This window comes from Cryptotermes secundus, unplaced genomic scaffold (genome assembly GCF_002891405.2).
Source record: "Cryptotermes secundus unplaced genomic scaffold, Csec_1.0 scaffold125, whole genome shotgun sequence".
Lineage (NCBI taxonomy): Eukaryota > Metazoa > Arthropoda > Insecta > Blattodea > Kalotermitidae > Cryptotermes > Cryptotermes secundus.
In genome coordinates, this window is record NW_019720162.1 from 1,565,344 (window position 1) to 1,592,459 (window position 27,116).

At 40.1% G+C, this 27,116-nt stretch overlaps 1 protein-coding gene across 1 annotated transcript in view; it reads right to left on the reverse strand.

Moving 5' to 3' along the window:
- Positions 1 to 2,749: 2,749 nt before the first annotated feature.
- LOC111867021 (serine protease inhibitor dipetalogastin) overlaps positions 2,750 to 27,116 on the reverse strand; it is a 186,475-nt gene continuing 162,108 nt past the window's right edge. Inside the window, exons 5-10 of the mRNA XM_023856487.2 lie at positions 19,458 to 19,601; positions 14,429 to 14,593; positions 12,770 to 12,937; positions 8,814 to 8,936; positions 7,843 to 8,019; positions 2,750 to 6,925 (exon numbers count right to left, since the gene is read on the reverse strand). Coding sequence (XP_023712255.1) covers positions 6,694 to 6,925; positions 7,843 to 8,019; positions 8,814 to 8,936; positions 12,770 to 12,937; positions 14,429 to 14,593; positions 19,458 to 19,601 — 1,009 coding nt within the window. The 3' untranslated portion in view covers positions 2,750 to 6,693. The remainder of the gene's footprint in view (positions 6,926 to 7,842; positions 8,020 to 8,813; positions 8,937 to 12,769; positions 12,938 to 14,428; positions 14,594 to 19,457; positions 19,602 to 27,116) is intronic.

Genomic DNA, 27,116 nt, shown 5'->3' on the forward strand with positions numbered 1-27,116 from the left:
GATACATGGAATGCAGAACAGTTCATACATCAGACAGGCCCTGGTCAGATTGTGTAGCCATGGTCTTTTGTTCCACATTTTAGAAATTAATGTCAGAAGTTCATCAGGCTTACATATGTCCAAACTTTGAAATCTAAACGAGAGCATGGGCACTCATAAGGCTTGGCACTATATTGAGTGTAAAGAATCGCCACTCTGTCGAGCAGTGTCAGGGTTTCAAAGTTAGAAATATGGTATGTGTTAGTAAAACAGTGTGGATGTGATATGTTTTCACCATATATATATATATATATATATCTGCAAGACCAAACCAGGGTTCCTCATTTGTGCACCCGTCAATCTGGGGGCAAAATATCACACCTCTAGTCAAGCTGAGGATTGGATATGACTCAGTTACAACACAACATGAACCCAGGAGCTCATACTTAAACGTTTCTTAGCCTGGTTATCAACATGTATTTCCACTAGAAGGCAACCATCTCAGAGCCTGGAATCATTTTTTACAGTATCTCATAGTTGTACATGTAAAATGGACTTCAGGCTTTCGCAATCCTATCCATTCTGGAACACCATAGATTAAGATAACGTGATATGCAACATTTAACAGTAGAATGAGATGCATTAATGATGTTTAAATTGAGGGAAGGTATCTTACTGACACAAAAGAATTTCCTCTTCATACATAACATATGACTTCTTTTTCTAAAAACAGTATGACTACATAACACACAACAACCATCTTGCTACACTGGAAACTGCACAGCCTTCTGGGATACAAAAAGACAAAGAGACTACAGTTTAGTGAGTCAGTTCCACGACTAAAAGGAATACATAATAGCGATTGTGGAATGTTAGAACTGCTATACAACAATCAATCTTTCATCTTTTGCTGGGATGTGGTTCAGGAGAAGACAGGCGTGAAGAAGTCACTATCATAGGTTCCTCCTCTGAAACGTTGGCATCAGCCTCCCATTCAGGGGACAAGATGGAGAGAGGCACCAAAACCTTCCTGTGGCCACGTGGCAACCTATGCCATACTCACTCTCAAGAAATATCTCAGTGGGATTATCCTTCTAGAATTTCATTGGCAATTCCAAAACTATTGGCAAGTCCTACACCATCAGTGAGCTGCAACGCCAATCCCTTACCATGGGAATAACAGCCCAAGGGTCCCCACTCGACCCTGTACAGACATATATGTATGCAGACCCACATGGTTTAAGGGGACTTGTGGTTGATAACACTGCAACTCATAGTAGTGGTAAGACATCAGGATGGCACAAACAAACAGTAACATAACAGAGTGTCTATCCCAAATAGGCTCTGAGCACAGCACTGTGTGGGTGTACATGACCTGTGGTCCAGGACAGGAAAAAGGGTCCATTCAAACTTTATCTCAAGTTCCCAACTGAGACACACAAGTTGAAAGTCACCCTGTAACCATGGGAGATCACCATGGAGATAGGAAAGTTCCCTACATGTGAGGCAGGTGTTTCTAACTCTAGGGGACCTTAAACATTAAGAAACTGCTACAATTCTAGAAGAGGACGGAAATGGAAACTGCTGTGGTAAACACAAACAGATGTGGCAAAACCAATATGATGATGAAACAATGAATAAATGGATAATGTAGTAGGCATTCAGGATGCAAAGGGGGTCAGTAAGGAAGAGGAAAGATATGATTACAGAACAGTCTCCTCTGCATCCCCCTGTCAGGATGAGAACCAATATACCTCCATTGGGAGTAAGCAAGACAGCAGCATGAGTCAGGTATCAAGCATAACCTCTGGGGATATGTTCCTCCAAAAGTTTAGATGGCTTCCACTGGAATATATGACATTCTACCCCTCCAGAAGGAATTTTCAGTTTCAAACTTTACTTTTGAAATATCTATTTTCAGAAGTGATGTGACTGTCCTCATACCAAAGGATCCTGAACTTTGTTTAGGGATATTGGTATAAATTTGTTTTAAATCACAGACATTACTTATTTAACTATCTGATATACGAGTAAAACACTGTAACATTTTCTATGACGATCATAGTGGCCATGTGGTCTAAGGCATGAACTGTTTTCGCTTGCTTGAACACTGAAATGGTGGGTATGAATCCCACTCAAGGCATGGATGTCTGTCTGCATTTATTCTGTGTTAGTGTTGTCCTGTGTATGTAGCAGCCTTGTGATGGGATGATTCCCCATTCAAGCACTCCTACCGACTGTCTTAGGATTAAGAACCTTAAGTTAAACAAAGAATTTCACAGATGCCTTCTATCCCAAAAGTGGGAGCAACAAGAAAGAGATATAATGACATTTCATTAGATGGGGTGGCTTCTAGTAGCAAGTTTCACAAAAAGTTTTCACTTATTTCAAAAGTTATGTAAAGGGGACAGACATACTATCTTGAACCTGTCCTCGTACACATATACACATGCACACAGAGACATAAATATTCCTTCTGTTTCCTATCATTGACCTAACAAGTAATACCAATAATTATTATGAAATATATACCGTACACTTAGCAGTCTACATGATAAGATATGTATGGCTGTTAAAGTGACATGAAAATATTGAGTAAGTTCTTTGATGTGGATAAAACATTCGCAGTTTCTCTTTTTAATATATCAATTATGTTTCTTAATTTGGATGTATTCCTAAATAAAGCAACCACATCCCAGGTAAATGGATACTTCTGCATATTATTTATGAAACAAGGTGGGCTAAGAGTGTGATACATCCTCAGAAAATTTCAAATACAAGGAAAGTACTTATGGTACTTAAGTGTTTTACTTTATTACAAAATGTTAATAAATACAGCTTCAAATGAAACATATAATGCTCTTTGAATATGGTAAAATATCTACCAATACATGCACATATATTGTACATGTCTAATGTTGCTTTACTAACAATTACTGATCACATACATATGTATAATAAATAAATACACAATGAATTAAGCTAACATCACATACACAGTATAACATATACAGACATAAAAGTGAAGAAAACCTTATTATGGAAAATGATCTTACATACTAAGGATAAGAAACGTCTTTCATCTGATGGTGGTGGTGGGTGTTAGTAGTATGAAGTCCAGTAACATTGGATTCCATTTAAGTGATAAAGTGACAGAGAAGAGTGAAAATCTCTTGATGCCTATTATTAATTACTCAGCACATTTCCTTCAGCAGTCCTGTTTACAAGCAAATAATTTTGCCTTTCAAAAAAATGTGCTCCTTATGGTCTCTCTTACCATTTCAATGTCCAGAACATAAATGCACCGTTTAATACTCAAGTGTTAGTCTCGTTTGCTGAAATGTATAGTATGTAATATTAAGTGATAAAAAAGGAATTAAAATGAGCATAATGTAAAATAAAAAAATAATTCCCACTTCAAACTGCACAGTTATCAGGTTAAGAAATGGGGTCATTTCCTTTCTGCAGTCTTTGAAAGTAATAGTAATTCTGAAGTTCTTGCCACCAGCTAGTTTCGTTTAGTAACAATATTTAATAAGCTTTCAAGTTTAGTTCAAATCTTTGAATTCTTCACTCTAACTGAATTCTGCATGTAAATGATTTTTCACTCATCCAGTGGTTGAAGTGTCACATGTACTCTGTGACATTCATATAAAATTATTAAAATTAAATGTTCTCATAAGATCTCATTTCCTTGGAGCTCTACATATAAAATTATGTTTTTGCTCTTTACAGAAATAAGGATCACACATAATAAAACCACCACTGCTCTTTGATTTTCACTGAAGATGAAATCACTACCTACTGTATCATTTCTTAATGAACTGAATCTTTATGCCACAGACTGAAGCTTTTACTTCTTAATAGATTAAGTGGGGGGGGAAAAAAAAAGAAAAAATATCACACAAATAACAGATATGTCTGCCATTAGCCAAATGATATGACCTACACCCTGCCAAATGAACAAGTAACAGTAGCAATTGTATTTTCAAAATATCCTGTCATCAAAAACTATTTTTCATAAAACAGCTTTTCCATGAATTTGCTATCCCTTCATTCAGATTTTTGATGATGAACCTTTCTTTTCTTATTCACAGTTATGGAACTGATCACAAATATTCATAACTGTTTCAAATAATTTTCTTCTTTAAATATACATTTTACAGGCTAGAATATGATTAACAAAGTAATATAAGAAATTAATCTTCAAGGAGCAGTTGTTTCTGTAACATCTTCTCAACTAACTGCGCCTATCTGTCTGGGTTCTATTTGGGCACTTCCAAATTTACTAATGCAATCAGTTAAGTTTATTCTCAATGTGACAATGTTAGTTTCCTTTACGTTCATGTTAACTAGTTTTTATAATTTAAATGTTTAATAAAGCATTGCTGATCTGCATGGAGCGACTACTTCATTACACCCAATAAAATTTATGGATTGCATACACAGAGAAATAAAAAAGATGTATACATTTTTACAGATTCAAATTAGAAAATATCAAATAATCAACAAGACATTACATTTGAGGTTCCCACGGAGATAAATATTATGAAGATTACGATGTTTCAATATGCAATGGCATGTAGTCAGGTAGATAAGTACTAGCAGTTTGGATGAACCACATTCCACTGTGGAACATTCCAGAAGATTACAAACTTAATCAACAAGATAATAGCCAGTATTACAATTTATATTCACCTTACTCTTCATTAAAATTTTTCAGGTTCAAATATATTTTGTGTTAATTTTAATTTTCTATTAATATAAGCTATCCCAAATAATAGCTCCTTTCCTTAGATTCAGGCACAGGGGTGCTGCACTAACATTATGTTTGTGTAAGGCACTTGCTGTCTTCGGTATTGTAATCACTCTGCATGTCTAAAAGGAATGTAAGCTTTCAGTGAGTTATCAAGCTGCACATCATAAACAGAGAATTTCAACATTCTATCACATTAACAAAGCCGCATAGTAAATTAAGTCATGTCTTCTTAGTTTATTGTCTGTCAGAGAAATGAGCAGAAATCCTAAATTTTGACTTTGTATATTTTCTAGTATTCCAAACAGAACACACCGTTTCAGTAACTGGATGTGTTCCCATCCTCAGGTGAAACAGTAGAGGGGAACATATTCAGTTGTGTCCATTGTAAGTAGCTAATCTCAGTCACTGAACTATTTACCTTTTTATCTGAGAATGAGAACAAATCCACTTTCCAAAATACTGTGTTATGTTTAGAATACAAGAAAATGGACAAAGTTACAAACCTGGTAATCCTAAGTGTAATATACTACCAAGAGAACCTTTATAGAACTGGCCTGTAAACAGTCGTTTCTAAGCAGCAATTAATTACCCAGTGGCCGTTATTTTTCTTGTAAAGTCATAATAAAAATATGAAAAACTGTCAGTAAAAATTTTAAATTATTCAGAGCAGTAAATAGAGATAACAAGTAAACATGGATATTACACACAATAAGAAGCATTCAGAGCACATTCAACCTTCCTATATGTATCCATCAGCCAGTTTAATGTTGAATTTTGATGCCTCATTTCTGAGAGTTTTATAATATATTTCAATGTAGATTTTGACATTGAATTAAGGAAAAGTGGGTCCCATCTTTGCAAAGTTAATTCTATAAAACTTCCATGCATTTCTCTAAATTTGGCACTCATGTTGTACCTCCTGGCATTTTTAGTAGCAATTTACTAGTAAATGTATTTTTAATATTTACTGTTCTGAAAGACAGTTATTTTATATGACAAAATTAACAATGCAAAGACTTCCACTGAAGTTTTCTGTTTTTTCCTTTTCTTTTTAAGAGAATGTGTTCTCATGTATTCTTATTTACTGAGGTTCGCACTACAATTTGAAAGAAGCAGGTTCCAATTTGTATTCAAAGCCAGACCTTGTATTTATGATTCATTATCATCAATGACTTGGTGATGAGTGTATCATAGGAAAACTGACTGTGACAATAAACAGGGAAATGCAGTCTGATAAATCTTATTCTAAAGAGGCATAAACAACATGAAACCTAAATTTGGAGACCTCTGGCCACAAGACACACTACCATCCTGTCCTTAGAGTTAGAAAGTGATTCTTCTTATAGAAGTAAGAAATATTAATAGCATTTGCCATATGGCTGATGCATTCTGAGATTCCAAAGGACTGCATCTTGTAAGTTTTAATATCACTGTCACTTGCAGTAGACGTTTTTGTAGCATGTCACCAAGCACATTTCACATATTATATTACAGTGATTCATTAGCTCAAAACGTTTCATATTGCTATAATGTTTTTATTCATTTTTTAAAAAGCCCTTAACAAAAAAAGAGTATAGCCTTCTGGGTTGTAATACTATGTAGTTCGGAGGTAGCCCATCATTTCAGAGGAATATACTGCCTCCATCTTCATGGTAGAAGAGTAAGCCAAGAAAAAACCAGCAGAACCAGGCAGCAAGCTCAGCTTCTTCAGGCTTCTTGGTTGGTTTACTCTTTGATCCTGAAAATGGAGGTCACATGTTCCTCTGAAACATTGATCTCCATCTATATGACTTGGCGTTACAACCATGAAGACCACAAATTTGTAGTCACTATCATGAGAATCTCAAATCCATCATGGAAATGACTATATTTGAGATTCATCTAGCAGACATGCCAGATATGCAAGTATATTGAGGACTGGATTAATTGCATTTATCACATTGAACATCCACACATTAATACAGGTAATTCTTAGCTTCTGTGACAGGTTGGCCACACTGTCCATGATGTTTCTTGGATACAAGTGATCGTGACCTGCAATTCTCCAGATCCAGGAAGCAGTCATTAGAGTATGTCTTGCCATCTGTTCCACAGATGGGATCATAATAATTTTCACAGATTTTCTGGCAGCCACGGAACATGAATCCTGTCAAGCAACGCTTCATGGGTACCACAAAGATATGTTTCCTGGAAACAAAACTCAAAATTATTCAAAAGAACTAGTAAAATTTAACGTCATATGCAGAAAACATGCATATAAGAGTGGACCCGCTTAATGTTCCTCAGTTTGTTTTCCTTCATTTTCTGTTCAATTTCAATGATCCCAAGTAAATACACTTCTTGCTAAATTATCTGCATTTAAGATCTTCCTCAGTTCAGTTTACAAATTCACTGGTCCCCAGAGAAACCATAAATTGGGGTTCCACTGTTTATAAAAGACTAAGGCATGTCATAATGTAATAGAAATCATCACAGCTAACAGTTATAGATATGACCACCAGGCATCAGAGAGGTGTACCTATTCACTAAAATTTTCTTGCGTGATCAGCCACACCGATGTTGAACTAAAAGCCAAAGTCTCAGAGATCTCCTAAGTTTCAATCATCAGGTTCAATGTGATGAATGACCATTCATAGCTGATATTTGCCATTACTATCCTATCCTAAAGATGGAAGCAGATTCCTCTGAAATGTCTGTATTTTCCGTCAAGCTACATGGCTCACATCCCCTAAGAAAGTAATATTCATCCCACAAACTTACACTTAACCTTTTGCTGCTTATTATTTTCTCAACATTTTCCTAAAGCAACAAAAGATTATGTTAAAAATATTTCAAAAACAACGAAAATACATTTTCATAGCCAAGGAATGCAGTTAAATGATGCACTAAATGGAGATAATTTTTTATGTGGACTAAAATTAAATTTTGTAATATATAGCAATGGGTGTTTGTTCAACTTTAGACAAATATTGCAGCAATAGGGTTAAACTATTCTATGATCAGTTCCACGCCAGTTTTTTTCCATTACACCATATATAATCCCTTTCTCATATCACTGAATGATCTCTGAAGATGAAATGGCATTGTTAAATAAATCAACTAACCCGCAATTATCCCTTTTCATCTCACATTCATTGCGGTAAAACTTATTGTCGGAGCCACAGATGAACTGGCGCTCAGTGCCACACACTTCATTGCACTGGGCGGTAGTTCGGCAATGATGTGAAGGAACAGCAACTACTTTCTGGCCACAAGTCTCCTTTCTCATCTCACACAATGACCTGTAAGAAAATATATCTGAATTCAGATATGACACTCTGTGCACCTCCGCTGATTAGATAGACTCAGCATTCTAGCATTAAATTACTAGAGCCAAGAAGAGTGGTTCAATTTTAGTCACAAAGTGGAGAATTTCTGTCAACAGATGGCATGAAATGTCATGTACTAACATTCAGATGCAAGAACAGGCTTTCACACTATCTACATCTGTGGCTGAAGGCACTCTGCTGAAAGACTGTGGGCTTTTGTATAAAATGGCACTTATTCCCAAGCAACCTTGGTGTTTCTCACAGGTAGTTCCTTGGCAGGATTTGACAGTCAGGAGTTAACAACCTCCACTGTACAGTATCTTCCTTGAGCAACCGATCAAGAATGTCCTTCTTACAGTACCTTAACATTCATCACTATGATCACAAAATAAATCTTTAGACCCCATTCTTGGCCAGTCCACATCTTCACCACCTGTTTATCTGAGATATGCTTTAATATTATCCACAGAATGTGGACCTGATGGTCTAGGGATGGACCATGGGCCATGTTTCCCATCCATACATCACGACTGGTTTTAAAATTACTGTGTGTCTTTGAATGTTAGATATTCTGCCCACTGTCTAGTCTTAAAATTATGTTGTAAATCATAATAATACGGATTGCCAGAACAGCCAATTCTCATCTTGATTTCTCCACTAGTTTTAACTTTCCCTGTTTTCAAAGTACCTATTTATATAAACATTAAACTTCTTCAAAGCCCTGACCTGTTTAATATTTAAAAAAAATTTAATGTAAATTTCTTTACCGGTAGACATTTCCATCTGAACCACATACAGGTGCATCTTCATCTTCAGGGCAACTGTTTGGGCAGAAATCATTCTCTTCCAGTGCAGTGCAGTTTCCAACATGTGCTAGCTGAATTCCTTTTCTGCAATCAGAAGTGACAGACATCCTTAACTGCCAAAGTAATGAATAATTATGTGAGGCTAAAGACTGTTGCAGACTTACGGCACACATTGCCATGTAGTTAAGTAAATAGCTACCTACATTTTGGAGGAATCTGCTACCTTCATGTTCAGGATATAAACACCTGAAGATGGAGGTCTCACACTCCTCTTAAATGTTGGTACCTATGTGCAAAAGTACTTGCAATGGCAATGAATTCCCATAAGCAGTGAGTGGGAGATGAAAGTATGATTAGATTAAAAAATGTAGTGGAATGCTATCCAATGGGGAAGAAACCCAAAATTGAAGAAAAGTGTTGAAAAATTTTTTGGAGGCCAGGTAATCAGGAAAGCCGGTGATGATGAAGTTTAACCAGTCATGTGTTTAGAGGAAGAGATGATAAATCACTTTTAGTGACAATGGGGAAAGGAAATGAGATCACATACAAGGTGCGGCAATAGAGAAACCGGATTCATGCTCTAACCCTTTATTGAAAAAAAATCAGACAATCGAAATGTTATCCCCTTCAATGTAGTCCCCTCCCCGATTCCTACACCGCGACATGCGAATTTTCCACTGTTGGAAGCAGTGCTGCAGGTCATCTTGTGTTATGCTCTTCAAGAGCTGCGTCGCTTTTGCTTTCCCTGCATCCACGGACTCGAACCTGGTCCCTTTCAGCGCAGACTTGATTTTTGGGAAGAGAAAAAAGTCGCACGGTGCTAGGTCCGGAGAATACGGTGGATGTTCCATCACTGGAATGTTGTTTTTTGCCAAATACCTCTTCACAGATAGCGCGTTGTGTGCTGGCGCGTTGTCGTGATGAAGAACCCATGAGGCATTCTTCCACATGTCTGGTCTCCTTCGTCGCACACGTTCACGGAGGTACGTCAAAACATTTTTATAATAAACCTGATTGACAGTCTGACCTTCAGGCACCCAATCAATGTAGATTACCCCCCGGATATCGAAAAAAACAATCATCATTGCTTTGAATTTGGACTTGCTCATGCGCGCTTTCTTCTTCCTAGGGGATTTGGGGCTCTTCCAATGCATGGATTGTCGCTTAGTCTCTGGATCATATTGAAGAATCCAAGTTTCGTCACACGTAATTACGTTTTGGAAGAAATCAGGATCATTTTCAATGTTTTCAAGAGTGTCAACACAGCAATTCACTCGATGTTCCTTTTGCTGGGGGGTAAGGATTTTTGGCACCACTTTAGCACACACCTTTTTCATGCCCAGATCGTCGTGCAAAATCTATCTAACACTTTCCTTATTGATGTTGGTAAGTTCAGAAATTGCTCGAATGCTCAGTCGACGACCTCTTCGAACAATTCTAGCGACCTTCTCCACATTCTCTGGAGTTTTCGCAGTGGAAGGACGGCCCGATTTTGGATCGTTCCCGACGTTTTTCCTACCCTCCATAAACTTCTTAAACCACTCGAAAACTTGCGTGCGAGATAGACACTGATCACCATATACTTCTGTCAACAAATTGTAAGTTTCAGTGGCAGATTTTCCAAGTTTTGTGAGGAATTTGATGTTAACACGTTGTTCTACATTAGCACTCAGCATTATTCCGACGGAGCTCAGACACACGATCCGCTTCTAACAATGGTCCCGGCCAGCCTAACCAATGCGCGTGAATGAAACTTTGTGTGACGGTAGAGGGAAGTCCACGGGTCAATGCCCTACCCTCCTCTTCGTCATCGACGTGGCCGGAAATGAGTCATAAAAGTAATCCGGTTTCTTTATTGCCGCACCTTGTAAAAAGTTCTGGTGAATATGTGATTAGAGAGGAGGTGCCAAAGAAATGTTGTAGTGACCCTGTGGTTAGAAAAGCAGGTGATGAAAAATGTTGGACATGCATGTAGTTAGGAGAAGAGGTAATAAAAAGGATTTTTATTGAACATGAGGATAGTAAAGGTGACATAACGGAAACCGTGGAGTAGATGAAAGGGGATGGCAGGAGGAAACAAAGGAGAAATAACAGAAAGTGGTTTAGCAACTGCAGGGGTAAGAATATAGGTGTTAAAAACATTTTTAGCAGGTACATGGGTACCTGCTAGGGTAGAAGGTGCTGAGATGTGTGTTAGTAACCAAGAAATTAGAAAGGAGTTTGTGGGATTGTCGATGTTCTAAAAGACAACCACGTAAATTTGTAACAATTGTATCTATTGAATTGTATAAACTGAATATACAGAATAGCTGCGAAGCTATGTGGAAGGTCAAAAGTTGGCTGACCCTGAAAAGGGCAGTTTGTTCCACCGTGAGTATGCTGGCAGAATTTGCTCCTTTGTAGCAGACCAATTCTTTACGGCCGTTCAGCTGGTTCATCCGGCCGGTGATGTGGTGCTGCGTGCACCGGTAGAAACAGCTGCCTACAGTGCGGACTGGAGAGTTGTGGCAGCTACATTTTATATGCCTTTTATACCATGCTTACTGGGCGGAGCTTAAACTTGCAGTTGCGATTGTGAATGCTGAATGGCTAGCGCGCACTATGATGTAAAGGTGGGCTAGACAGCGAGTACTGTATAAATAGGAGCGTTGGCAGCAATGTGATATTGACTAGGAGTTGAGTGCTGTTTGTTAGACCGGCGAAACTGCATGTTAGTATGTGGGATGTTCCCACAAGTTGATGAAAAAGTTCTAGAGTCCACAGTGTCAGTTCGCACAGGTGAAAGTCAGCAGATGTTCAATGGAGGTACTTCTGTGGTAGGTTTGATATGGTTACAATGGTCATAAACATGGTATGTTCGCTACATATATGTTGCGTATGCACATGTAAAAATGACCCTTCAGTACATCTCACATACTCTCATTTTATACATACACATAGCTGATCTCTAAATTTATTAAAAAGGGCGAGTTCCAAGCTGAATTCATGCCCAGGTTTCCAGTCCTACGGATCCAGACCTGGGACAGTCCATTATGCTATCAGCTGAATGACCAGAGAACGTAGGCAGAGATCTTTCTGTGTAAGATTTTGAGATCTTCACGGCAGTGACTATGAAGAAAGCAGTCTTCTGGGATGTGGCGCTGTGTAGATATTGTGTTAATCGACGTTTCTGAGGAACGTATCGCCTACATCTTCAGGGTAGAAGAAAAAATAAGAAGCAGGTGCAAGTAGACTAATAGTCTACTATTAGTCTATTCGCACCTGCTCACACTAGTTCTTCGCTTGTGGATTTTTTCTTTTTTCTTCTACCCTGAAGATGGAGGCGATACGTTCCTCCGAAACGTCGGTTAACACAATATCTACATGGCGCCACATCCCAGAAGACTGCTTTCTTCAGAGATCTTTCTGTTCTCCACAGCATCCACCCCACCTCTGGGGCCTCCTATAAAGTGGATACTGTGGAGTTTTTCCCTGTGGGTAAAACAGATTGGGTGTGAAGCGACTACTCACCCCTATCTAGCGCTGAGATTAAGAATAAATGGAGCTATATCTCCACTACTCCACATGTGTTCATGTCATAGTGCTTTAATAAGTATAGAGACAGCCTTACCTTTTACCTACAGATCTACTAATAATGAGACCCAGAAACACCTCCCATCTGGTAATGTCACCATCTTAAGATCCATTTTACAGGTAGCAAAAATTCTGTTTATTGACCATATAAAAGGGAAGTTCAGAGGTCTTGTTGATTATGTACCGAACCTGTCCTAGGTCACATGAATTCCATCTGATGCACTTCCTCCTAGACAGTCATTAAGCTGAAGCCAACAGCATCACCCTTCACCTATATTTCAAATGCTTTGGTGCTCTACTAATTATTTTGTCAAAATCCAGAAGCTGAAAAGTACAGTACTTACAGGCAGGTAGCAATCTGCAACTGGCACTTGTTGATATAAGTGTGTGAATCTGTGCCACAAACTGGATCTACTTCTTTAAAACATTTCTGAAGTTTATTACACTTGTTTAGTTTGGTACGGCACTTTTCAAAATCTACTGGCTGTACCCTTCGCTTTGATGACTGTGCTCTGAGAACAAACATTAAAAGATGTCACAGGGGCAATATCTATTCACTGATATATATATCTCACACAACAACAAAGGGATAATAGGAATGAGGATATCATATTACGTTACTGTTTCCATAAAACAATGTTACGACTTCTATCACTTTTCTTCTGGGTTGTTACATGATGTAGTGTTGTAGATGAATGTCTAGTTCAACCTGAAGATGGAGGCAATGAGTTCCTATGAAAAGTCTGTATCCACCTTGAAGACGCACGATGTCACATTTCAGAAGACCACAATTTGAACAATACTTCAACAAAATAAACTACTGAAATACTTCAGCTCCTCTTCAATAGCTTGAATTGCCATACATATTGTGAAGAGGGGATGTGAGGTTCTCACAGCAGTGAGTATGAAGAGTATGTCCTTCTGGGATTTGAAACCATGTAGTCTGGTATAAGTTTTCCAACATTTCAGAGGAAAGTACTGCCTCCAACTTCAGGTAAAAGTGTAAGCCAAGCAAGCAAGTTTTCTGTGGCAGTCATGTCTGTCAGTCTGTCTGTGACCTAGTATCAGGGCCTAAGTGTTGAACAGGGATTTTCATAAAATTTGATATAGGAGGCTTTCACTGAATGTTGTTAAGCAATTCTGATTTTCAGCCATACAGATTAGTACTAAAGCTAAGTTTGTACAAGACCATAAACAGACTTTCCAAAGTACCATGTACACAATCACTCCTGCAAAAACCCTTTTGCCAAAATTCAGTGTAAGGACTTCCACTGATTTGGATCTTATGATTTTCAAGCCTATCACATTTCATTCACCTAATACAGCTGGAGGGATGCAAGCATCTTCAGTCAACTTAACCATGTGTGTCTGAACCACAGGACAACCAACAAGCCAACAGGCCAAGACATCACCCACATCACAGCAGAGGTTGCAAATGCTGTGCGCTGTCACACACAAAATTTCTGGAAACTCCATAACACTGATATACTGAAGTTCTGTTCCATAAATGCAGCAAGCCAGGGGTGTGAAACCACAGAAGAAATACATGCCAGAACCTTCTCCTTAATTTTCATGGGTGAATAATTCAAGCAAATTTATATCACTGTGCAACTTTCATAAGGCATTTCAATATGATAAGTAATGCAACTAAGAGAATTTTGAATACAGTAACAGGGGCTAAAAATTACAATCAATGGGCACAAAACACTCACTTTACAGTAGCTACTCAAGGACTAACAGAGCCAATATTAAAGAGAATTTGTAGTGTGTATAAGCCATTTGCTTGTTTACTACATCATAAGTGTAGACAGGCATGTTGAAGTCGATGTCAGGAGCTTGTCCCTCCTGTTTGATCAACTGAATTATTTGTGGTAAGCTTTTGGGACAACCTCCCTGTATATAAAGAATGTGTGAAGCATAAATCTGGTTGTTGTATACCACTGCTTAACCTCTGAAATATGTCTGCTGCAGGAAGAATAATATTTGATTGTACAATTACATACCCACAATTGAGCATCTTAAGTTCACACTCATTGCGATAGACATTGCCATCAGAACCGCATGTCAAGCTTTCATCTTCTCCTTCACAGTTAAGAGGACAGCCGTTTCCATTTGCATTCCGTTCATGAGAAACGCAGAAAGACATTGGAACTTCAAACACATGTTTCCTGTAAACACCAATACAAAGATGTTAGTATTAACACACAATGAACATACAACCTCTTTATTATATTTACTGATATTAGTTGTGTTGTGACGGATATAATAAAGAGGTTAGGATGCATGAAATGAAAATCACAATGAACATGTGCCACAACCATCATGATGCAATGGAAATATTTGGAAGACATTCCATTGTATAAAGATGGTTAAAATATTACCGGGACTGATTTCTTTTTTAAAAACCATAATTGCCAAACACTTACTTGCACATGTCAGTCTTCAACGTACCCCTCCAGAGTCAACACATTTTTTCCAACGTTCTGGAAGCATCCTGAAGCCCTTTTCAAAAAAGGCTTGTGGTTGGCAGTGTATCCACTCCCGAACAGTCTGGATGATGGCGTCGTTGTCCACAAACCACATGCCTTGCAAGTCTGATTTGAGCCTTCCGAACAGGTAGAAATCACTTGGGGCCAAATCGGGACTGTACGGCGGATGTGTCAGAAGGTTCCGTTTCAATTTCCGGAGGGCTTCCGTTGTTGTTTTGGCCGTATGGGGGCTTGCATTGTCTTGAAGGAAGGCTACCCGCTTTCCACCTGTCTTCCGCTTGGATCGGAATCTTTTCCTTCATGTCTGTTGCAAGGAGGTCTGAGTAATAAGCTACATTGACTGTTCTGGCATCTGTCCAAAAGTCTACATGGATAACCTCCTGTCAGTCCCACAAGAACATTGCCATCACTTTTCCTGCTGAATGGCTCCTCTGCGCTCTCTTGGGTTTGGGAGAACTGGTATGCCGCCACTCGCATGATGACTGCTGGGACTCGGGAATGAAGTAGTGCACCCATGTTTCATTGGTGGTCACTAAAAGACTTCAAAAATGCATCACCTCCATCTTCAAACTGCTATAGGAGATGACTGGCAGCTTGCATGCGCACCATTGTGTTCACGTCGGTCAAAGTGTGTGGTACCCACCATGCATTCACCTTGCGATAGTGCAGGTGGTATTTCACGGTGTCTTCTACACTACCAACACTGATGGACAGCATTGCTCCAAGTTCCTTGATAGTGATGCGCCTATTTTCACAAATAAGTGGGTCTGCACAATCAATGTTTGGCTCGGTGACAGATGTTCGCGGCCAACAATCATGCGGTTCATTCTCCACGTGCTCTCTGCCCTCTCTGAAGCACTTACACCACTCAAACACACAGGTCCGTGAGAGACATTCTTCCCCATACTGTTGGAGTCTGTGGTGAATTTCAGTGGACAGAACGTTTTCTCCAACCAGGAATTCGATCACAATGCGTTGTTCCATGCACCGCGGTACATTCTGTTTGCTCATCACTCTAGCAACTCCCAGACAGGACTGAACAGGTTCTAACATGAACAGGAGGGAGGGTGGAAGTTGTGGTTTCACTCTCGCAAGATCACACAGCTGCTGTGCAGTGTGGCTTGTTTACAGACAAATCAGTCCCGGTCATATTTGAACCATCTTGAATTTATTTAAGTTGGTTATTTAAAAATGACAGTATTGAGATCATACAGCATTGATTTACATCACTTCCCTGTCCATTTAAGAGCACACTGTCTGCTGGAATAGTCTTACCTGCTGTGTTGAATAGGCATGCTGCCAGGTCTCTAACATTAAGTGAAGAATACAGATTGAGGGTGCTTGAAAACTCTGTGCTAATGAGAGTATTTGTACTAAAGGAGAATGAAGAAGCAGAAGAACAGAATAAACTGCNTCTTTAAGTTGGTTATTTAAAAATGACAGTATTGAGATCATACAGCATTGATTTACATCACTTCCCTGTCCATTTAAGAGCACACTGTCTGCTGGAATAGTCTTACCTGCTGTGTTGAATAGGCATGCTGCCAGGTCTCTAACATTAAGTGAAGAATACAGATTGAGGGTGCTTGAAAACTCTGTGCTAATGAGAGTATTTGTACTAAAGGAGAATGAAGAAGCAGAAGAACAGAATAAACTGCAAAATGGCAAGCTTCATACATTGTAGGCCACCTTGCCAAATATTATTACAGGATCAGACAAAGTACGATGTTTGAGAACGGTATGTAGCACACACGGGATCAAAGAGTAACACATACAAAATTTTGGCAGAAAATCTACAAAGAAAGAGACGATTTTAAGATCTATCCATAGATGCGAAGATAATATTAAAATTAATTTTAAACAAATACAGTGAGGGGGTGTGAACTGTATTCTTTAAGTTCCATACAAGGACCAGTGGTAGGCTGCTGTAAACATAGTAATAAACTGCCAGGTTCCCTGGAGTAATTGAGCAATTATCAGCTTCTCAAAGACTCTGCTGCAGTTGTTTGCTGCGCAGATTTTGGAATATCAAAACATGACATTCAAAGGTAAGTAAGTACTAAACTCACAACTGTACATTCTATACAAGTACAGTTCATTGTATTAATCATGAAATGTTGTAAGTCATTTTAACATTTAGTATGTTGGTTATAAGTATAATTTTGCAGATATATACCAATCTATTTTTTCTTTAAGTATACATAAACAAAAACAAACAAACTCCGTGGTTCTAGTCCACGTTTACCGCTGCTTGTCACTAAAGTTAGTGCCAATATTAGTAGATAGAGGGTGTGGCATGGTCAGCTCAACGAATCCCCACGGCAGTTAATTTCGGTTTTCTAGACTGGATCTTTAAGTATACAAACTGAATAATATTGTTAGTACAAAGATCAGTAACAATCTAATTTTTTCTACATGTTTTCAACTTTTTTTCATAAACCACGTAACATGAATACATTGTGGTCTGTCTGAACATCTGCACATTTCAGCTCCAACACTACTCAGTGAATTTCAATTAAATTTGGTGCTTAAGGACCACATTAAGCTTTAGGCTCAATTGCAAGGCATCAAATCAGAGGGTCGAGAGTTCTGCATCTAGGAACATGCTGTGATATATTGCAGGTTAACTGGTAATTTTAAGACACTTTGCTGTGGATACAAAAGAACACAGAGTTCGGGACATGGCTATAAACATTGTTCAGGGGCAAGTGTTCATTTTTTTACAGGAAACCAAAATTAGGTACAGGCTGTTTAACTAGAGAAATAATATTATCTCATGCATGAAAAGACATGGAGATGCCACTGTTATACTAATTACTGTCTGCATCAGTTTTCTAGAAACATGCTACTCCCTGCCCTTGATGTGGGTGGAATCTCTGTACACTGCGTGTGACACGGCATGGGTCTACCTAACGTAAAACACTGACCCTTAAGTACTGAGTACTACTAGATGAATTAGATTAGAACTCATGACAGGTGCCTATACGTAAGTTTCCCTGAAAGAAAGGGTGATAAAAATGGAAGAGAGCTTGATTACTCACAGGAGCAAATAGAAGGGTGGCAATGTCCTTGCACGTGCTTCTTTACTCTCATTTCTAAAAACATGTTTTTTTTATTGCTAGTGGGGTGGGACTAAGTCCCTTGTACTGTGGTCACTTCCGGCCTGTTGTACCAGCCCCACATGATAGGTGAGGGTGATTGTGGAGCAATTGGTGGAATGAAGATTGGCAGGGGAAACCGAAGCACTCAGAGAAAACCTGCCCCAGCGCCACTTTGTCCACCACAGATCCCACGTGACCAGACCCGGGATCGAACCCTGGCCGCCGCGGTGGGAAGCCAGTGACTAACAGCTTGAGCTATGATGCAACCTAAAAACATGGTTACACAAGATCCTGTGAGATACCACTTGGAGATATATTCACAAAGTGAGAAGTAATGTGTTATTTATTACAGAACAGTACGTGTAAACATACATACATATAAATGTATTTATATTGTGGCATGTAGGCCCATTGCTAGGTAACGACGGCAAAACAAACTAGACAACGGCTTGTAAAAAGCAACAGAGGAATGGTGTTTTCTGTGTGGGCTATGTCAAGATGTTATAAGCAGGACAGTTAGTGATGAATGAGTTGAGCTGAGTTCGGTTCAGTTCAGCTGGTTGGTGAATGACTGGCTTAGTCAGTCAGTGAGTTAGTTAGAAAACTGCTGAAGTTCAGTCGTTGTGAGCTTTTGTTGTGACAAGCTGGTAGCTGAGGCCAGGGCAGTCTTGGAACCGAGAGGAAGGGGAATGTCCACCATTGGAAGCCACTCCTGAACAACGGCAAGTGAAGACATGAGTGTGGACAAGAGAAAGGGTGAGGGATGGAGGGGGACAAAGAGAGAGAGTGTGTGTGCATATGTGCAGTTGTGTGTGTGTGTAACAGTGAACTGTAAAGTGTAGTCACGCGCTGTATCAAAGAGCTCAATAAATCTGATTACCAATCCATATCCCACCTATAGTCACTCTTATCACGTGACAGTATGAAAGAACCACAGTGTAGCTAAGTTCTTTGAGTCGTAGTACTGCATTTTATTGGCCCAAACTGCACAGCATGTGGGCTGGATCACAACTGACCTGGCAACACTGCAGCAGCATTTATCAGAAGACTTATTTTTAAGTAACAAAATGTGTTTCTGCTAATCATTCGCAAATTATTGGTCAGAAATTATTTTTCAGAAGAAAACAGGACAGTGCATTCACACAGCAACCTGCCAGCCATTTCCTTCCCTTCTTAGCCCCTTGAGTGAAAACTCAGCTCATTTGATGAAGTATGAAGCCAGGTTGGGGCTTGCAGACTTCATGACATGTTTACAGCTTTCAAATTGCAAAACATCTGTAGGTTCCATAGGAAAGACATAATATTTCAAAAGTCAAAGTTTTGGAATGACAGATGTTCATAAATAAGCTCTTCATATTCAATAGTATTTAATCCTGGTATACCAAAAAAACCAGCAGATAACCATAAGATTAAATGTAATGACATAAAACATTTTGACTGACCCACAGTTCTTCGATTTCATTCTGCATGCATTGCTGTATATCTTGCCATCAGATCCACAAGTTGGTTTCGCCACTCGCCAGCACGACTCACGGCAGTGGCGTGTTGTCTGACAGTACTTCTTGGATGTTCGGACCACTCCTTGCCTGCAGAAACAAGTTTTTTGTCGGATTTATTTTGATACAAATAAATTTTAAATATTAAGAGGTTAAATTACAGAGTAATTGTTGACACCGTCCAATGTGATTCCATTTGTAGATATTTATTGCCTTTACATGTTTAAGTTAGCTGACCATCTTCAGAAGGCAGGAAATACTATTATAAAGTTCGTAATACTTACTCAGAAGTTTTGTATAAAAAGTTATTTGAAATTATTTGAATTAAAATTTTATCAATGTCTAATATTTACGATCTTGAACCGATATGGTTCGTGTCCTTATGTCTCTCCTGTTAAAACGGAAAGTTGGGGTATTATTTTGAGTCCTCAGAAGTCCTTGCAGTGACGTCCCCTTTCTTAGCTTGAAACAACAAGACATCACAACGATGTAACATCCTGAAATCTACGCCAGAATATGGATCCCCGATTTTTGTAACGGAAATTCGGACCTTCTCGATCAGTTACGCCACACGACCAACACGATAATCATGAAAACATCACGATCGAAAGTACGTAAGAAAACGCTGAAACAGCGCTGTGTGTCAGGGACACTTCCTCCAGATGTGTTGGCAGTGTACGGACTGAAATGTTTAGCAGGGCAGTGTATCTGATGTAAAAATCTTTCATATAGGGAAACTCGAGGAATTCTGTGCACTTGCAGTTACAAAAGTGATGCTTCTCTACATATACAGCTCCTGATTTCAGAGGGGCCACTTCTAACTACTCGTATTTCTTTCTTAATCCGTTCATAACGCATTCCCAGTGAGAACAGTCCACAGTTGCATTTGTTTCTGGCAGAGGTAACAGCAATTCTACGGCTATGCTACTATTTTAAGTGGTGTATCTTCTTATGTAAGATTTGAGGCTTTCACGGCGGTGACTATGAAGAAAGCAGTCTTCTGGGATTTGGCACCGTGTATATGTGGTGTTAACCGACGTTTCGGAGGAACGTATCGCCCCCATCTTCAGGGTTGAAGAAGTATAAGTAAATCTNCTTCTTGTTCAGAATGTGAAGTACTACTTGCAAGCGTTCATACTCTGGTAGGGGGATTTTCTTATTGTTCGGATTTCACGTTACCCCTCGATGTATTTCAAAACAGAACAATATTCATCAAATAGCCCAGGTTCGTCAAACTGATTCGATAAGATTAATAAATTCTAGTGTCCTATGAACGTTTTCACAGGTGTGACCATTCCTCAGCGTTGCTCGTGCCATTCATTTATAGCCGGTAAATGGTTTAATCCAATCAGTAACGATTTTTTTTTTCTTGGTGTGGGGTGAGACTGAGTCCACTTGGTACTGCGACCACTACTGGCTTACTGTACGAGTCCCAGATGATAAATGAATATGGAAAATTTGGTGGAACAAGAATTGGCAGGAGAAACCGAAGTACTCGGAGGAAACCTGTTTCAATGCCACTTCGTCCACCACAAACCCTACATGACTTGACCTTGGATCGAACTCGGGCCGTCGCGATGGTGACCCTGAGACTAACCGCCTGAGCTATGGCAGGACCTAATATATTCAGCTGCTGTACCGTAAAAGTCACTCAAACGTGAGTGAAACCCACGTTACATTACACCACCTGCATCATCCAACTCAACATGAATACTATTCTTTTCTTGCAGATTTCAAGTCTAACTAGTTTTCCTTTTTAAAACTTTTACCAGCAAAGCATAAATTATGCAGGCCGCTTCAGCTGCTAAAGCGCTCTTTGAGTTCCTTTACGCAAGTATCATCATCATCATCATCATCTTCATCATAGTATTCCTGTTTCCGGTCTAGAAAACCGAGATTAACGGCCGTGGGGATTCGTTGCGCTGACCATGCGACACCCTCTATTCGCTAAAGCTGGCATTAACTTCGCCGACAAGCGGCGGTCGCTCGGTCGGTATAGTTCGTTTGCGGACTACAGGCCACGGAGTTTGTATTATATTCCTGTTGTACTCACTTGGGGCATAGGATATCCGTGAAACGCTTCGTTTCACTTCAGTTTCTTAATCTCAGACAGTCAGTAGTACTCCTTGGATGGGGGATTAGGCCATAGAAAGGCCACTACCTAACATAAACATAAACACACACAAACATCCATGCCTTGAGTGGGATTGAAACCCACGATCCCAGCTTTCGAGCGAGCGAAGACAGTTCATGCCTTCGACCGCGCAGCCACCGTGATCGGCTGACGCGAGCACTAAACATCTAAAATCGATTGCGTAGTACACAGAAAGGGCTATTTACTTTAAAAATTTGTCTTAAAATGGTGTGGCATGTCTCAGATCATAAGACATATTAAGCAAAAGCTGGATATACAACAACGATCCTTGTATCAGCAGGCATCGGACAAATCCGTCGTGTTTTAATGTGGGCCAATACATTTTATATTCCACATCAACAAAGTCACAAAGTTCTTTCAGTGCTTGAACGCGCACATTAAAAACGTGGAACTCATTTTTCTAAATTTTGCCCTGCAATGCCATCTGTTGGCGAGTTGTGGTTAAGATTCCTGAAGTTTCATCTGTGGCTGTCTATAATTTCAAAGGGCAAACAACGCTGCATCATGTGTTCTGACCTTGAACGTAACAGTACTGTTCTGACGCTCGTCGGAAAATGGCGGCTGAACAGAGCGCCAACATCATATTTTGTTTGAAGCTAGCCAAAACAGCCGGAGAAGGGTACAAAATGATGAATAGTGTGTACGGTGGTGATTGTTTGAGTCCCTCGAACATTTTTCGATGGTATGCTGTACTTCGTGACGGCAGGGAGGACACTGAAGACACTCCACGTGAATCAAAGCCGAGAACAAATCGCACTGAAAAAAAATATGAAAAAAAAGTGATAGAAATCCTTGCATCAGACATATTTGTTTCTGCAAGACTCATCGGGGAGCTTTTGGGAATACCAAAAAGTACTGTGCATCAAATTTTTACCGATGTTTTGGGCAAACGGAAGGTCTGTGCGCGGTTTGTACCGCACGCGCTGTCAGGCGATAAAACATGCCAAAGTGGAACACTGCAAAGACATGTTACGGTCGGCCCAAAGTGATACAAAATTTACAAAATCGATTGTTACTGATGATGAGACATGGTGTTTTCAATATGAGCTTCTCACAAAGCGGCAGAGTGCAGAGTGGTTGGGCCCAAAGAAGCCAGCCGAAACCAAAGAAAGTGCGCATGCAAAAGANCGCCAACATCATATTTTGTTTGAAGCTAGCCAAAACAGCCGGAGAAGGGTACAAAATGATGAATAGTGTGTACGGTGGTGATTGTTTGAGTCCCTCGAACATTTTTCGATGGTATGCTGTACTTCGTGACGGCAGGGAGGACACTGAAGACACTCCACGTGAATCAAAGCCGAGAACAAATCGCACTGAAAAAAAATATGAAAAAAAAGTGATAGAAATCCTTGCATCAGACATATTTGTTTCTGCAAGACTCATCGGGGAGCTTTTGGGAATACCAAAAAGTACTGTGCATCAAATTTTTACCGATGTTTTGGGCAAACGGAAGGTCTGTGCGCGGTTTGTACCGCACGCGCTGTCAGGCGATAAAACATGCCAAAGTGGAACACTGCAAAGACATGTTACGGTCGGCCCAAAGTGATACAAAATTTACAAAATCGATTGTTACTGATGATGAGACATGGTGTTTTCAATATGAGCTTCTCACAAAGCGGCAGAGTGCAGAGTGGTTGGGCCCAAAGAAGCCAGCCGAAACCAAAGAAAGTGCGCATGCAAAAGAGTCGAGTAAAGACACTGCTAACCGTTTTCTTTGATTCGATTCCAAAGGAATTTCTGCCAGAAGGTCAAACAGTGAATTCTGATTATTATCTCGAAGTCCTCAATCATTTGTGGGTGAGAATTCTTCGAATTCGACCTGAATATCTAGGGCAAGCTTCCTGGTCGCTCCTCCATGACAATGCCCCATCCCACAAATCGAAGATCGTGCGCGATTTTTTGGCCAGAAAAGTAATCACAGTCCTTGATCATCCTCCGTATTCGCCAGATTTGGCTCCGGCAGATTTCTGGTTGTTCCCAAAAGTTAAGTTGGCGATGAAAGTAGACCGTCACGACACCATCCAGGATAACCAAAGGGAATGTACGGCAGTTTTAAATTCGATTCCACAAAAGGAGTACAGTGACTGTTTTCGAAAACTTTTCAATTGATTCCAGCTATGTATTGATTCAGGAGACAATTTTGAATAAAAAGAGTGAAAATTTGAAAATAATTCACGTTGCTAGCGAATGGCTCTGAAACGATATTAGTTTCTAGGCAACGGCCGCGAAACAAACGGAACAACGTCCGTTGATAAGCAGAAAATTCTTAATAAGCAATAATAGACAGCCACTCTTAGGGAACGGCTCGGTAAACACGTTCCCGCTGCAACGGATACCCACGCAACAGATGAACGGTGTTTTCGTGGTCCGTGCCAAGATGTTATAAGCAAGGGACAAGGTCATAACTGTATGTGTGTAAGGGGTGGGCCATAGAATCCGGCCCTCGCACTGCGACCTTCAATGATCTATTGTGCTTCCCCTTTGGATTAACCCCTTTTTTAATCCCACACTTCGAATGAAATATAGGACTCTGTTTATGGGGGCGTCATAAAAGTCACTTGGTTCCATGAAGAACTGACCCAGGTGACGAAATCTTAAATAAGCTATGACCTCACAGTCACACAGGATGTGTGTAGCTGATTCGTCTTCCTGTAGGCACCTTTCACAGGTTGGGTAATTTGTCAGTACCAGTTTGAAAAGGTGTCCTTTCAGGTGGCAGTGTCTAGTATAGGTCATAGCTGACGCAAACCCATGTGGAGGCGGGGTCGAAATGCTCCACCGTGACCCTGCGAGTCGTAGGAAGCGACGAAAAGGGAAGTCTCAAATCTGAGACAGTAAAATATGGTCGCGAGTCCCAGGGGACCCGGACCGGAGAAAGACCGTGCTGGGAAGGGCCAGCAGCATATACAAAAGACAGACCCGTCCTCTCGTCAGAGAAGACGCCCCACAAAAACAAGATCGTAACTGTCAAACGGTAATAAATATCTAGTCATGAGCTCCAGATGGGGCTCGACACCAAGACTTACTGACTGATTGACCATCAGCCGCAATGTGACTCTGACTCTAACTCCGATTCTGACTCTGGCTCTGACTCTAGCTGTGTCAGTTCTTAGTCTGTGAAGAGAAAATTAGAGGTTGGTGTGAGACGGCCGCCAGCCTGGGAGTTAGTCAGAGAACTGCAGTTTCAGTTGTTGTGAACTGTTGCTGTTAGAAGCTGGTGGCTGAGGCACGGGGATAGTTCAGGCACCCAGAGTAAGTGCAATGTCCGCAGTTGAAAGCCGTTACCAGGCAACGGTTATTGGAGAATGTAATGACCTGAGGACACTAGTCTGTGTGTGACAGTGATCTGTAATATGTAGTCACGAGTTCTGTGTATAAGTGGTCAATAAATCGAGTCATCAGTCCAAACTCAGTCCACAGTCACTCTAACACTGACTATATGCTCAATTAACTACGCAGAAGAAACTCCAAACCAGTTTATGAACTACAGAACAAAGTAACGTACAAGAAATAAGAATAACCTTAGTGTGTTTGTCATCTGATGAATCGGCCATTACGGATATAAATTTGGCATCTTCAACCTCTTCTCTTACTTGATTGACATTCGGTGTATCAAGGGCATTTAGCACAACAGCTCGAACCTGGGTTTGTGCACATGTGAAGTCCGGTTCAAACAGCTTCCGAATTATTGTCGAGATAAAATCCATCGATTGGAAACTTTGAACGTGAGCGACGGTGCGGAAAGCGATGTTCCTTTTTTTTTTCTTTGCTGCAAGGTCCAATTCTTTATTCCAACTGGGTTTTCCCAAAAAAGAATCATTTTTACGCGATAGTTTACCAGCCAGTGAGTGATGCTTTATGCTTGTTTGCACGAATCTGTTTCTCTGTAAAGTTCCTTCCTCCCATGACTTGTTGAGAAAACGTTCTTACACAGCCTCAGTTTATTTACATCAGTGTCATCATTAATTAGAAATGGATATTCGCGTTTAAGAACGTCCGAAAATAAACAACTTCTTTTAGGGAGAAATCATCAGTTTAAAATTTAAACAATTATTATTAAGGTCAAACATTTCAATATGCCAATTCTTTATTGTTTCTTCTCTATTAAACTGAGCACATCACCTTACATAAACAGGCCCACGCCCACTTTACACATTGCCCCCCAATACCGTTATCAGTTTGGAACCCCCCCCCCCCCAACAACTTTCAAACTCCTGTACCTATCTTCATCTAACTTGGTACATATACATTAGAGACCATCAAAATGGCGTACGTCATAAATCCCTCCCATCATGAATACCAAAACTGAACCTGCTCAGTATTACTTCAATGTCTGAGCCGATCATCTTGGTACGAAAACCATTTCATACAAGTTATTTTCAACAGTGATCTCCTAAGTCATTCCCTTTGGTAATGTCAGCATATTATGGTATTGTTCTATTGACTTCATTATGCATACATAAGAAAGTTGTTTTTTTTTTAATTTGCCGTGTCAGGTGCACAAACTGTAGTGAACGGTAAATAGCTGATTAGTTCTTTCCATAATTTCTTGCTTAAATTCCAAATTCCATGCTGTAACTATTTTTAAACAATCTTTCATAGAATTTTAATGCGACGGAGAGACTGAAAGGAATATTAAGGATTTTCAAATATATATACTGTCGTCTAATATTCCATCTTTGTGGAATGAATTTGCAAATGCTGCATCCCACTGCCACCCTTCCAACAAGCAAGCTGTACTTTCCACATTGGTGAACAGGGCTAGAGCTCTATGTGATCAAGACAGCCTACATGCGGAGTTGGTACTCCTGGGGGATGTTTTCAGGCAGAACGGATTCAACAACCGGCAGACCCACAGAGTTCTCAACCATTGGCCGAACATCAGCCAGCCCGAAGATAAACCGGACTCAGTCGCCTTCCTGTCTTATGTCGGGATAATATTCAACCGTATTAGCAGACCACTGTCCTGACACAACATCAAATCAGTGGGCCTGCCTCCAAAGAAATTATCTAGTTTCCTCAGGGCGGTCAAAGATAGCCTGGGACTAAGGACACCGGATGTATACAGTATCCCATGTGAGTGCGGCAATGTCTGTATTGGGCAGACAGGCTGTTCTGTGGACACGAGGTTGAAGGGGCATCAGTGGCACATCCGTCTCAAACATCCAGACAAGACAGCTGTGGCTGAACACAGCATCAATTTGGGACACCGCATTCAGCTTCAGAATACCTCCATCCTCGCCACCAAGACCAGTTATATGAATCGCATTATTAGGGTGGCCATTGAGATTGAACTCCATCCCTACAACATGAACAGAGAGGAGGGGGCTCACCACCTCCACTTGTTTTATGATGTTTATAAGACAACATAGAAGGCACTATGCTACAAGCTGGAAGGTCGCGGGTTCAAGTTCCGATGAGGTCACGGGATTTTCTTCAATTTACCTACT